At 56.4% G+C, this 14,313-nt stretch overlaps 2 protein-coding genes across 5 annotated transcripts in view; both read right to left on the bottom strand.

The window, feature by feature from the left end:
* The window catches only part of LOC309811833 (homeobox protein Hox-C4), a 63,975-nt gene extending 55,387 nt beyond the window's left edge, over positions 1–8,588 (bottom strand). Inside the window, exon 1 of one of the 4 annotated variants that reach the window (XM_082635048.1) lies at positions 8,396–8,588. The gene's annotated coding sequence lies outside the window, so the exon portion shown is untranslated. Of the gene's footprint in view, positions 1–4,228; positions 4,295–8,395 lie in introns of those variants that run through there. The other 3 variants (XM_082635043.1, XM_082635049.1, XM_082635041.1) reach the window with 3 other exon arrangements.
* Positions 8,589–8,939: 351 nt separating this feature from the next.
* On the bottom strand, positions 8,940–14,046 carry HOXC10 (homeobox C10). Its single transcript, XM_082635050.1, has 2 exons — positions 13,221–14,046; positions 8,940–10,067 (listed from the first exon to the last, which is right to left on the bottom strand). Exons 1-2 carry the CDS (start codon positions 13,969–13,971, stop codon positions 9,790–9,792), a joined length of 1,029 nt encoding a protein of 342 aa, XP_082491176.1. The 5' UTR covers positions 13,972–14,046; the 3' UTR covers positions 8,940–9,789.
* Positions 14,047–14,313: the final 267 nt, after the last annotated feature.

The raw sequence follows: 14,313 nt of genomic DNA, 5'->3' as shown, positions 1-14,313 counted from the left end.
CCATCCCGTCTTCCTGCTCGCCCTCCTTTGCCCCCAACTCCACCTCTGAGACATCCTGCCCTCCCCCGCCCCCCAAAAAGAAGTCACTCCAGGGCTCTGTCTGCAGAGAGCCAGGGTGAGAGCGGGCAAGGCGAGAGAGCGACCTCGGTCGTGGGCAAGTAGCTTGTTTTTACGTCCTTCAATAAAAATTTTATGAGGATCATTTGATTGTTCATAAATGTGTCTTTCATTAAATAAAATTGTAGGCTGTTTTTGGAACGGGAAAAAAGCTACAGAGGAATGGGAGAAAGCAATTTCTTTGGAGTCAGACACAGGAATTCTGGAGGGGTAGTGTGATTGTAGGGAAGATCATACAACTTGGATTCCTCCCCCCAATAAGTTGGTCACTACCCTCCTCCTTGAATCTGGGGTTCATTGCCCAGCCCTCTGCTTTCCATCACACTGTCCCATGGTGGTTTAGCAAAAGTGGGCTTTAGGCAAGCAGGAAATTATCAGTGTGGGTGCAAGAGAGGGGGCAGGGAAGTTGGCTGGGGGCGGGGGAGAAGAGCAGGTGATGTCCCCAGAGACAGATATACCCTAGGCAGGGCAGAGTGAGTTTGAAGGAGGGGTACAATTTCAGGGTCAGCAGGAAAGAGTCCAGTTTGCGCTAGGCGAGTGAGGCAGGAGCTGAGGCTAAGACACAGGCTCTGAGGCAGCAGGGAAGGATGAGTTTTCCCAGATCCGAGATGCCTGCCCTTCTTTCCCCTCTTGTCCCCAGGAAGGGACCAAATGCCAGGGGTGGGGGGCAGAGGCTGCTTCCCCCCCACACCGCACATCTCTGTCGACGTGTCTCCTCTGGGGAGGAGAAGGGCTAGAGAGAGGTGTCCCAGAGAGTGTAATATGTGTGTTTGGGGTGGGGGGAAGTTGAAGGGGAAGGATAGATCTGCAGCTCGAAGCACTGACCCCAGCCTGCCAGGCCCCCTCCCCAGTCCCTACCTCCCCCCACCACCACCCCGGTTATGTCCTTTTCGGTCTAGCAGGGCTGGGATTTCGACGCATGGGGGGCGCGTGACGTGAGAAGTACCCGGCTGGGGAGAGACGACCCGGGACCTCAGCCTCTTTACCCTCGGCTCTGATTATGTTCTCCTGCCCCGGACTGGACTGGTCTGGGAAATCCAAATTACACCAAGAAACAGCATACCTCTTTGGCCTTGATGGAGTCGGGGGTTAGCTGTCAATCAAAAATTCTCCCTCACTAGTTCAAGGAAAAGACAGGAGATTCCCATTCCCCTGCCGAGGCTTCCTCCAAATCCCCAGCGCCATCGGCACCTCCCCCAGCCCAGGCGGCTGGGGACCCTGCCTGGCTCTTGGGTGACTGCTGGCAATGCTGAGCAGAGCTGTGTAGCCTTCAGAGGGCCTGGGGCCAGACTGCGACCAAGGGGACATCAGAGGACAGAGCCTGAGACAGACTGAGCCCGAGACAGCCTGAGACAACAAGACTGAAGCACGGCGCCAGGCCCATAGAGAGGAAGGGAGGAAGGAAGGAGAGAAGGAAAAAAGAAAACGGATTAGGATAAAAGAAAGAAAGAGGGGAGAATTACAGAAAAGAGGGGAGGCAGGATGAAAAGAGGGAGAGAGCAGGGAAAGGAAGGCGTGCAGAGAGCGAGCCCGAGGAAGGGCGGTGACAGGAAGGCAGGATGGGGTAGGGCGCGGGCTGGCCGAGCAGCCGTGGCATTGTGCAGCCCGCTGGCTGGCCGGGCCTTTGCCGCGGGACCAGCTCCGGGCGCGGCGGCCACTTCTGTCTGGACACAAAGGAGGAAGAGGCCTTCTCTCCTGCCTCTCCCGGGCGACCTGCTGAGGTGGGTACACCAGGCCTCTGGGATATAGAACCCTATCTCGGCCCAGGCAGCTGGGAGCTGAGCCACGGACTCATCAAGGAGCAAAGAAGACATGAGGAAGGAGAAGGTTTCACACCCGCTCCTTCTTTGCGTCTTCGCCAGGGAACAGAGCCCATCTGTCCCAACCTCAGTCTTCTTAGAAGAAAGATGCCCCTACAGCCCCTCTCCTGTGGGCCTCTACTATTTGGGAGAGACCCCAGACATACTGGCTGTAAACAGATGACCCTTTCTCTGCTACCCACTTCAGTCACCGCCTTCTTTTCAACTCTTGAGCAGCCTGCCCACCCTGCCTGCCCACCCAGCAGAGGCAACAGCAGTGGGGCAGCCTGGATCACCAGGCCCACGCACTCTGCTGCCGTCAAATTCCCTGTCAAACTGAGAGGAGAATGTCGCCTTCATTTCGGAGAGTGAACTCAGACCCTCCTCACTCAGGCACAGACACAGCTGTGGATCAGGAAGCAGGCCTCGCCCACAGCCCCCTCCCCACCAATGCCCCATTTTGCCTAGGCCTTGCTGAGAGAGGCAGCCAGGAGGAGGGGGGCTGGAAGAGGCTGGGAGTCCCTGAGTTCACCAGGCCACCAGGCCGAGGTCCCTCGGGTTCCACAACTGCATATGGGTAGTACCCCCCTTCTCTGCATTTGGAGATGGGGTGGCAGGTCAGGGCTCTGAAGCAGACCTTCAGGCTCCCCCCAAATCCACGCTTGTAGGTGTCGGGGCACAAAGGATGTGGGAGCACCAGGCAGGAGGGGTTTGTCTTCCCAGGTTCAGTTACGCCTGCTGAATCTCCCGCCCGGTTCCCAGCCTCCCTCTCACCCACACCACTCCCTTCAATTTTCCTCATTACCGATGGGGAACCCAAGGGACTGGAGGCCACTGGGAGTCCCTGTTGGGGACAGGCGGGGGGGACCCCAGCTTTAGCTAGCAGCTGTGCATCCACTCTAGTTCTTAGAGCTCTCTTCTGACCCCAAAAGACGGCACTGGGCACAGGAGAGGCCCCTCAGGGGGAGGAGCACCCTTACTGCATCACCTCAGACCTGGACAGCTGGGACCACAATCAAGCTAGCACCACCGTGGGAAGGACAGACAGACAGAAAGACAGGCAGGTTAGACTCATCCCCTCCCTTTGCCCTGCACCTCCCTTTTAGTGATTTAAATTCCCTCTGGTTCAATCCACACCGCCAAGTTCGGATTAAATTTAAAACAGGCTTTTCCCGGTCCCCTAGCGGGTCATCCCCGAGCCCGAAGGCAGGGCGCCCGCTCTCGGCTCGTCAGCGCGGAGGAGGCTGTGTGTACTCCATTTGCTTTCATTTTCCTTCTCCCCCTGAAATGGGCTCAGTTCACCTCTCCGTTGCCCTCTCCTCCTCCCCGCCCCCTCCTTGGTTCCCCTCTACTTTCCCCCCTTTTCTCTCCTGATCCCTCTTTGTTGGGAAAAACACACCCACACACACAACTCCTCTTAGCTCAGGCCTGCGCTGGAAGCAGAAACTGAATTCTCCTGGCCTGCGGCGAGGAGACCAGCGTCCTGCACCCACCCCAGGTGGGTACCCGGGATCCCTACACACTAGGAGTCCAGCCGCTAAACCCAGCAGGAGTGAAACCCCCAGGGGCTGTGAACGTGGCCCTCTCAACGCCACGGCCTACATTCCCACCGGCCCCCTGCCCAGCCGCCCCACAGCAAACGGGGCTATTTCCAGCTCCCCCAGTCCGGTCCGGTTTCCCCGCCTGGGGAGTGGCTGGAGGCGGAGCGGCCCCAGAGCTAGGGGTGCTCTGCGCTCGGAGCCCCCGTGGCCTTGGGCGCCTGGTTACCCGATCTTTGTGTGATGTGTGTGTCGCAAGGAAATTTGCAGTGACTTTGGAGCCCAGACTGAGGAAGCCGAGGTGGCGAAAGGAGAGACAATAAGGGTCCGAAGTACAATTAAGGGGCCAGAGCCGCTAGTCTCTCCCCCACCTTCCCTGCCAGACTAGGAGCTGTCTGGCCTCAAACCTCAGGGCAAGCCGCGAACCTGGAGCCGGAAACTCAGCCCATGGTGGAGGGAACCAGAGGATCCGGCAGCCAGAAAGCAGGAGGAAAGCTCCCTCCAACTTGGGCGCGCACCAAGCAGCTCCGCTGAGTTGCAGAGAATCCAGTGAATGAACGTGTACATTCCGACGAATTTGCCCGATTTTTTCCAGCCTTTGGAAGGACAGCCTAGGGTTTGGGACGTCTCAGACGGACGGACAGACAGGCAGGCAGGCAAACCGCATCTCCGGAGGCAGACAGACTCACAACATGAGTGTGAGCCTGAAATCGAATACAGGTTCAACATTCCCCAGGCCTCTGTGCCAGGCCGGGTGAGCGCCGATCTCCCTACCTTCTCTCCCCTCCAGGGCGTTGGGCAGAGACCCGGAAGACTCGGTCCCTCTGGCTTGGTCCAATCCCGCCTCGGGAAGCGCCTTCGTTACCTGCTCCTCGGCTCCCCACGGCCACAGATGCAGGGAAGCCGCCTCCGCCGGGGGAGGGAAGCCCCGGCCACCGCAGCCGCCGCTGCCCGCCCTCCTTCCCTCCCTCCCTCTTCCTCGCCCTCCCTCCCTCTCTCCCTCCCTCGCGCGCTGCCGCTCGCGGGGCCCTCCCGCGGGCAACCTGTTCTGGACCAAATCCAGGTAGCTCCGAAAGAGACAAAAAAGAAAGGACCTCTTACGTGGAAAAGAAAGAAAGAAAGACCTTTAACTGCATTTATTTTTCACGCTCTAACCCTTGGTGGGCCTCAGTTCAGACGTCCTGGGCCCGGCCCTGCAGCTGCACAAGTGTGCGGGGCCTGCCGCCTCGCCCACGCTGGCCGCCGCGCCCCGCGCGCTGCACACTCTGGGCCGCCGCCCCCGCAGCCCAAACACCAAAGAGACCTCAAGGTCCTTACAACAGACTCAACCTCCGGTCGCCCGCCTCGCCGCTGGCCTCTGCCCAGGAGCCCGCTCCGCTCCGTCTGCGGCCAAAGTCCACACACAATCCACCTTGTTCGCGCTCTCGCGCCCGGCCGGACACCCTTCCTAGCCAAGGCGCCCACTGGCCACCCTCGGGCCGCGGCCTTGCCCGGGGCTGCAAACCTCCTCCCCTGCACGGGACCCGCAGGGGTCAAAGCCCGGTGTCCTGACGCTCCCACCTGCAGCCCCCTGTCCTTGGCCCCGCTGCCCTTCACCTGTTCCCAAGAAGGGCTGCATCTCCGAGCGAGCCGAGGCAGGCCGGTGGGCCCGGGCGGAGGGTGCTGGGGAGCCGAGGTCCCAGGGAGGCCACAGCGGCTCGGCCGACTAAACCGGAGCCCCCGCAGGCGGGCGAGAGATCTCAGAGACCAAGGCTCTCCTTGGCGAGCTCTTGCCTTTTCCTCCTTCTCCTGCAAGTCTTAAACACACGCCGAGAGTTCAGCTCTATAAATCCTGCTCCTCTTTCCCATATCATAATTAAAAAAAACCAGTAGGGGAGGTTTTAACTTTTATTGCGATTTCTGGAGTTGGGCTGCGGAGCATATATTAAGTTTACGCTTATGCACTCTCGGCGGGGAGGGCTCTTTAAGAAATAAAAATCCATCTTAATATCCGCAGACGAGAGATAATTTTTTCCCTCCTCTTCAGGCTGTTTCTTTTGAAAACTCCCTTCCAGCGAAGCGAATAAATAATCGCCTTGCCTTAGCCATGATCCACGGCCCCAGGGCCCCTTGGTGGACTCTGGCCACCAGACTGGCCCTCACCTTGGCCCTGTGAGAATGTACCCCATTCCCCAGGCCCATAGCTCTGTGGCCATCCACCCCATAAGCCCACCAGCTCTGAAACAGATATTGGGGCAGAGAGACCCAAAGCACAGAAGTCGTTCATTGGTGAATTTCGGCCCATCAGGGATGCTGTCTCCAAGCCAGGCACTCCTGATCACCCAGCCCCTGCCTGGGACTCCCTTCAGTCCAGCTGGCCCCGGGCTTCTGACAGCCTGAAAACTCAGAGACTGCTAGGGGCTCCCAAACTGGGGAAGCCCTTGCCTGCCTCGTACCAGCTGGCCTTCCTCTCTGAAAACCTCCCCATTTCCCCGGGAGCCATAGGGCGATTTGAGCACTTCCTTCCAAGGGAAGAGATTTTTTTCCCCTACCAAGGGCTGGGGGACAGACAGAAAGACAGACTGACAATTTCAGCTGGGGAGAAGGAAGGCCCTATTCCCATTTTCTCCTCTAGTCTCCATGGGGTCTCTTTGTACACGAGAGAGAGAAAGATACACGAGTGTGCACAAAAATATAAACAGGGGATCTGAGAGAGCCTGGAAGAGACAGAGATATAGAAACAGAGAACCATGCTCATCCAAGGTTACATATAAGCCCCCAGCAGACAACTGCATGAATACAGAACTCCATGTATATGTTGTGTTCCGGGGACATGATTTTGTTCCCTTGTCTGAAAGTTTATAATGTTTTAATAATCATAATAATTCCAAAGTAAGAGAACCAAGAACCTGGCTTTCTCTTTCCCAGTCTCTCTGGGAACGGGGGTGTATCTCCCCATTCTCCCTGGTCCTCCCCAGTTTTCGCTGCAGGCAGAGAAACCTCGCTGGAGAGCCCTCTCTAGTAACCAGGACCAGAATTGAGCAACCAGAGGGGCCAAGGAGGGGAAGAAGCTTTGCAAAGTTGCACACTGCTTGGATTCTTCCTAACCCAGACCCTCCCCTCCTCCCCCTGGCATCAGCCAACAACCTCCCCAGCAATATGGCAATGGTGGGCGCTGGCAGCCTCCATTCACCCAGACATTTCCACACAGCGCAAAGACAAGCAGCTGCCTGACAGGCACAGACACAACACACCAAGGCCTACGGGCAACAGACAGCTAGAAAGAGACCAGAGCCAGATTCTTGCCCTGATGTTTCCCAGTAGGGTAGGTGTGGGGGGTTTCTACTTGGACTGGATGGCTTTCCTCCAGCCTACTAACACCCTAAATATGCCCTTCTCCTGGCGACGGAGATATAAAAGGGGAAGGCGAGGTGGCTGAGCTGCTGCTCAGAGTTCCCCAACTCTTAGGACCCCAGGCACCCCCACTTTTCTAAGGAGAAGCTCCAGCCCCAGCCGACTGGAGGCAGATTTTTTTCCTTGGAGGTGGAAGGTAGGAGAAGCTAACTCTTCCAGAGACTCCTTTCTCTTTCTGTGGTCTTCTCTCTCCTAATCATCCTGCCCCACCCTGCTACCCAACTGAGCTGGCCCGCCAGGCCACCTCTTACTCAAATTCCTGAATTTTCTTGGAATTGGTTAGACCTTCTTTGTCTGTCTCCATCAGCTGGGCCCAGGAAACAATAGCTGCAGGAAAAACTCCTCTCCCTCAATCATGGGGATGGGGACAGGCTGAGGAGTGGGCAGGATAAAGTGGGGTTCTCCAGACTTGTGGTGTAGCCCCACTCACAGCTAGCCCGCCTCAGCTTGTACCCACTTTGCCTTATCTAGGAGGGGGGCTGGGGGCAGTCCCACTGGGGAGGGTAGGAGCGGGATAGGTGGGTTGGGGCCCTCGACGATAACCGACTGATGTAACTCAGGCAGTTTCTTGTTGCCGAGTTCAAAACTCAATCCCAACAACATGAAACTACCTAAGCCACAGATCAGCTGAGCGAACAGGGCGGGAGATTCAGCTTTGCATCTATCAGGAGAAGGGAAGGGGGTTGGGGAAGGAAGAAATTCAGCCCCATCCCCCTTTCCGCCCTCACGACCTCCCTAAGGACTAGAGAGTAGACTTTGGGTGGCTGGGTGGGTAGGGGATCTGACTGCCTCATCAGCTGCTAGTCTAAACAAATCGCTCAGAGAGACTCTGGTGAAATGGGACCTCCAGCTGCCAAACCCCCGCCCCGCCCCCAGCACCGCAGTGGAGCTACCCCCCTGCCTCTGGCCCTGGCCCTGGGGGAAGCTGGAGTGTCCTTCCACTCTCCAGCTGGGTCCCCTGTCTTGCCCTTCTGGCTCTCCTGTGCTCTCCTCCTAGATTCCCTCTGATCTTCTCCGTCTCTCAGCTGGACTCTGGCTTCCCTTCGTCTATGTGTGGCCGAACCACTCCAGAGCCTCTTCCAATCAGGCCATTTGCCTGGCAAAGCCCCACGGCCAGGCAGAGTGGGGACCGAGAGCCTGGCTAAGGCTCACATCCAAACCAGCAGAAAGTAGGAAAACCTAAGCTTCAAGCTCCAACACTCTCTAGCCCATCCTCCCTCTGCTTCCCCCAGCAGACGACCAGAATGAGAGACATCTAGACCCATGTGTTGAACTCAAGGCGACCCTAAGTGAGCGAGTAAAGAAAGAAGCCAAAAACCACCAATTTACTCCTTTGACCGCCGAACCCCACGGCAACGGGCTGGGGACGGGGAGCTCACGGCCACTGCCCTCCACTGCGAGCCGCCACAAGGCAAGCCTGGGCTCTCAGCAAGCGCGGATGCACGAAACACCTTCCACCCTGCTCTGCCCACTGCGCGCTGGGCACCTGGGGACGCCGCTATTCCCCACTCCACCGCCAAGAGAAGAACAAGAAACCGCTTCTCTTACCTTGTCGCTGCCTCGTCCTCCTCCTCCTCTTGCCTCTGCCCGTGCTTCTGCTGCTGCTGTCGAGGGGGGGGTGGCTGAGCTCCTTGTCCCCCTCCGGCGGTTAAGTTTATTCCTTTCCTTGCATAGGTGGGGGGCTCTTGGGGTTCCCCCGAGCAGCGGTGGGGTGCGCCTGGCCCAGCACCCCAGGCAATCAGATCCGTCTGCTCCTCAAGATTGCAGTTTGCTCTCTGCCTCTCTCCCTCCTCCAGTCACCTTTAAATGCATCTTTTACTGCAGCACCACATTATATTTGCAGATCATAAAATCCACCTCTCGCGCGCACCAAGACCGTCCTGACATTACTGTTTTATGACCTTGACTTATTGTGGTCACCTGGATAATATTTAAATCAACGTTATGGTCTCTCACTTACATTAAACCCGCCAAGAGACGTCCTAGAAAGGCTCTAGGAGATGAGTCAAACACAAAACACACACATCCACACACTCAGCCTCTTTGGGGGGAGGGTGTCGCTAAAAAAACACTAAAAACAAAAAACCACCCATTTGAGGATTATGATTCTGGAAATTTATTAGGATTTTCTTCTCCATTAAGGAAGCTACATGCAAAAGATACAACATACAGAATATCTTTAAATAACACAACTCCCAGACAGGGACAGGGCGATATTTGGGGGAGGGGCAGTCTGTCTTTGCTTCACTATGTTCTATTTTAAATTAAAAAAAATTTTTTTGCTCCTCTGGATGGAATTTCTGAGATGGCAGTGGATGGGGGATGTAGGGGTGCTGGGAGAATGGGAGAAAAGCAGAAAGCAGTACAAATACAAGACTTCAAGCAGATTCTCAGAACGATTGGGAGGCGAAGACACAGAGAGGGTTTGGTGCAGGCGATGGACGCTACGACAAACACACAAACACTAGCCGAACTTTCCAAAACGTCTATTATTCTAAGGAGGAAATGCAGCAAGGAAGGAGCGATTCTGACTGTGCTCTTCGAGATTACAGACCTTCTCTGGTTGATTTTTTTCCCTCTTTTTTCCCCTATAATCGGGTGGATTCGACCTTAACTTTGCCTAGAGAACGGGATGTTATGTGTGAGTGCGTGGGTGAGTGAGGGGTTGACACACACACCAGCCACACTCCCACCCTTGTCTATGCAGGCACACCACACCCCACAACCCAGCACCCCATTTCTCATGCTTTAGGTGGACACATCTTCGCAGCACGAACCATAGGTCTCTTGAAAGGAGTGTCTGAGGTCTTTGCCTTTTTTGCAGGCGTGTTGCATTTATACTCAGGGAGGAAAAAATATATATACCACCAGGCACAAAGGGAGGAGGGGCGGGGAAAGGAGGGAATGGGGGAAGAGGGTGAGTGGGAGGGGAGGCCCCTCGTTCAGGTGAAATTAAAATTGGAGGTCAGTTCCCGGATTCGATTCTCTCGGTTCATTTTCTTGAGTTTCATTCTGCGATTTTGAAACCAGATTTTGACTTGTCTGTCTGTAAGGTTAATGGTCTTGCTAATCTCCAGGCGGCGCTCTCGCGTCAAATACATATTGAACAGAAATTCTTTCTCCAATTCCAGCGTCTGATGTTTAGTATAGGGACACCTCTTCTTCCTTCCGCTCTTTGCTGTCAGCCAATTTCCTGTGGTGTTTTCTGCCTTTATCTCCTCTGTTAAAAATAACATTATTTACATAAGTATCCCTCGAAGAGGCAACCCTCGCAGCACTGCAGCCTTGGCCAGCTTGCAGTGGGGGCAGCTGAGGGAGCACAGGGGAGCCCCACAGGCCTGGCTGGTGGGGTCCTCTTGGCCTCAAGGCTCTTAGAATTTCTTTGGGGTCTAGACTTACAGGGGAGAAAGACAGAAAGTACTTGCGTCCAACGCATCTATTAAATTTAATCACCCAATCCACCTTGACCTAGCATGTTCTGAGTACTCCTGCTCTCCCTTGGCTTGCTGACCCTGGTGTGCACTCTAAGCCTCACCAGACCCCGCCTCCTCTCTGTTCCTTTCCAGCTCTGTAAAAATCCAACCAGAAGAAAACGTGTTTTCCAGGCCTCAGACCGGGTGGCAGAGGCCACTTTGCTGCCCAGAGCAATTTCCAGAGAGCTTTGACCCCTTCAACACAGTGGAGGGATGTCGCCCCAGACTCTGCAGCCAGAGGCCATTGCAGCCGTCTCTGCACCAGATCCCCAGCCCTGGCTCCCACCTGAAGTGTCACAGAGCAACTCTGCCCCATTGGATCTCCCATTGCCAGCTTTTCCTATCCCGGCCATTTCCCCCAGGAGTACCTGAGGCAGGGAGCTTGTGCAGGCAGCAGAGGTCAGGGGCAACAGCCATGGGGCATGTTGAGGAATCCTCAGACAACTGCCCTGGCCAGAGACCTAAGGTCAAGGGAGAGAGAGATCCTGAGGAAATGCAGCCTCCTGGAAATCTCCTGCCTAGTCTATGTAGATATGTATGCATGCGTGTTCATGTGTATTTCTGCAGAGATACACACTCCTACACATATGTACACACACACAGGGATATGTACACATGTGTCTATTTATATCAGGAGATGCTATAAGTGTGGTGTGTATTTCCCTTTCCCTTATCTACAGCTTCTCCCCCCCCCACCCCGGCACAAATTCTTGCTGAAATGAACCAGCCTTGCTCCTCAAGCAGCAGAAGAGACCTTGGCCATCTTTTCTAGGGAAAAACCCAGAGTCCAGAGACCTGAGAGGGACACCCAGCAAAGGACTCCGCTGATGGCTCTGTGTTCTATCTCCCTTTCTATGCCAAATGAAACTGCCAGGTTCCTGGATCGTAGCTTGATGGGGAGTGGGGTGGGGGCCCTAGGGGAACAGGAGGCATCAGAAAATGCAAACTTGAGGCTGCAGTTTAAAACACTTGAATGTCCTTAATTCTGTTCCCACCTCTGCACCTGCAGCCTCCTGCCAAATTGTTTAAAGGCTCTCCACATCTAACTCTGTGCCATTTATTTTTTATTGGGGTTGTCGGGGTCTGGGGGAAGGGGAGAAATGACAAATGGGGAGTCTGGCCCAAAGCCCTCTTGCCTCTGGCCTGGTGGAGGCACCAAAATGAGGGGGGCAGGCAAGAAGGGAGCAGGCAGAGTCAGAGGGATTAGTTGGGGTGGGAGGGTTTAGATGGTATGGGGATGGCAGGAGAGAAAGGGGAGCCTACCGGAATGGGGGCAGTTTGAGCTAGGAGGTAGGCTTGTTAACCTTGACTTTGCTTTTGGTGGGGCTAGAACACAGCTTTTCCTACCCTAAATCTGCACCCCAACCAAGCTCGGGGTGTGCGGAGAAGGTATAAAATTAAACTTTTGTGCTGCACACGTGCCACCAGCAAGGCTTCGTGGGTATGCGTGCCTCTCTCCCCCTCCCCCTCATGAACACGCCCGTGCCCACCTTCTGGCTAGGGTCTCCATGGGCTGATTTGCCAAGGCCACCTTTGATTTGCAGAGGAGACCCAAGAGGGCGAGGGTCTGCCCTCACCCGCCAAAACAGTGCGTGTGCGTGTATGAGAGGGCATGCGTGTGTTTGAGTGTGACACAGGTCGCCTCCGGGCATACGTGTGGACCGCATCCATATACAAAGCGCCATAAGACCCAGGCCGTCCCCAGTCTGCTCAGTTTTCACTGTTTCATCTGCCTCTGCACCCAAAGAGCCCTTCTTACACACAGCCTCCAGTAGCCAGTGCTGTGGGAAGCAGGTTTATCCCCTGCCCGTCCCCCACCCCGCCCCGCCAGTTGGGCCTTTTCTGATGCTTTTTGCTCCAACTTTTCAGGGAAAGTCTCCTCAGCCTCCCTCCACTGCTCCCGTTTCCTCCACATTTTCTCCAGGTGTCAGAGAAGGGTCCTGAAGGCCCCCAGTACCTGCAGCAGAAATGAATCTTGAACCCCGAGCTTGAACTCTGGCTAGGCTTTCCCTTGCCACCAAAATTACAATAAAATCCAACTAAAGCCTCACTCCCTCTCAGGAGAAAACCGCTTACCATGCACACAGAAATTTCCCAACCACTCATTTGTAAGCTGCTTTTGGAAACCAACGGGAAAAATTTTTTTAACGTAACTATAAAAAAAAGGAAACAAAATTTCAAAGGGGAGACAAAAAACTTAGAACATTCCAAATGCCCTGTTCCAACGCCATACGCAGCCTGGGCGTCTGGGGGAGGGAGGGACGTGGCGGGCAGCCCTTCACCTCCACCTCTTCCGGCCCCAGCACTGCTGCCAGAGGCCCCCGGCCGAGCCAAAAACCGCAGGAGCCCAAGCCACACGCACAAATCAGACCCACAAACAACAAATCGCGCCTCGCAGGAAACAATTTTCAACTGGGAAAACGCAGTAAAGCGAAATCCCCCTTCTCCCAAGTCTTTCCTAGTCCCTGGCCCAAGATCGCCATTTTAAGCTTTTTGCATGCTTCTGACCTGAGCGGGGGTGGGGGTGGGGGGGTGGGGGAGTGGGGGGCATCAGCCTCCCAGGACACGAACGCAGAGCAAGCAAACCAAAGCCAGCACGCGCCCGGGATCGGTCCCCCGCCCTGGGCAACACAAGACGCTGCAGGCTGCCCGCCTTGCGCACCACCCCGGTCTCGGCGCCCACGGCCGCTGCCGGCCGGCACCTCCACTTCGCCGCTTACCTTCCCTAGCCAAATGAGGCGCCACCAGCCTGGCGCTCAGCAGGCACGAGTCTCAAGCCGGGGTCGCATTCCCAAGACCGTCCAGGGCCTCCTCGGCCCAACCCTCTCCCTGCCCCCGCCCCGGCCACGAAGACCAAGTGCCCGAGCGTCCCACCCGGGCCACGGCCCAGGCGGCCTTACCTTTCGCTTCGTTATCCGAGGTGTCTGGGCTGGAGTCAGCGGGTTTGGCCCGATCCTTTTCGCTCTCCAAGGGGCTGCCTTTTGGGCCCGCCAGGCTCTGCTCGGTCTTGATCTCATTGGGGCTGGGGGTCTGGCTGTCGGACTTGGGGGTCTCAGGGAAACTCACTTTACCCCGGAGCTGGGGAGACTCCAGATGTTCGGCGCGCGGGTTGAGACTGGCCCGCTGCTCGAAAGGGGCTTCGAAGTCGTTGGCCCCGGCACAGTGGGGCGGCTTGTCCAGCGCGGAGTAGCTCGGGCTGGCGCGGTAGTAGCTGGGCACCGGCACCTCGTGCTCCCCGAGGCAGGACTCCTGCAGGGGGTGGGAGTAGAGAGCTGCCTCGGGGCCACTTTTCGCCCGCTTCTCTGCGCTGTACATGCAGCAGACATTCTCCTCCTTGACACTAGGTGGGTAGGAGCAGGAGGATAGCGGCCTGCCAACAGGTTGTTCCAGGCGGTAGGCGGCTTTGGGGTCGCCCCAGGAGTCCAGCTGCGAGAGGTAGGACGGGTAGGTGTTGAGGGCGAGGTTGGGGCTGCTGCCCTCGTCCCTCTTGGAGAGCGAGGGCGCGAGCCCGCAGCCCCTCATCACCCCGCAGTTGAAGTCACTCCCAGATTGCATATACATGCCTGCGCTCCGGCTATAGCGCTCTCCTCCGCCCGGCGCAACCAAGGGCTCCGCGTACGAGTTCGGAGTTACATTGCGAGGGCATGTCATTTTCAGAGAGAGGGGTTTTTAAGGAGCAATACTACTGCGGAGGAGCTGACATCTTTTTTTTTCCCCATCCGGGAGGGGGGGGGCGGTTGGAGGGGCGGGAGGGAAAAGAAGGGGAGGGGGGGAAATATCAGCTCCATAATTATCCGCGCTTTCGGGCCTCACCATGTGACGGCTAGACCAATGGGATTTGAAAATGGCCTTGATGATTCAGACGGCCGTGACGTCAGCGGGGTCAAGTTGTCTGCAGGCGGAGCGCGCAGCGTGGAGTAACAGCGCCACCTAGCAGCCGCCTCGAGGTAGGGGCGCCGGAGCCCTTCCCCGCGAACAAAGGAAGGGCCCCCG

Source organism: Mesoplodon mirus (assembly GCF_964341445.2).
Source record: "Mesoplodon mirus genome assembly, chromosome: 11".
Lineage (NCBI taxonomy): Eukaryota > Metazoa > Chordata > Mammalia > Artiodactyla > Ziphiidae > Mesoplodon > Mesoplodon mirus.
The sequence above is the reverse complement of the archived record's forward strand: the minus strand, read 5'-3'. Positions and strand labels throughout refer to the sequence as shown.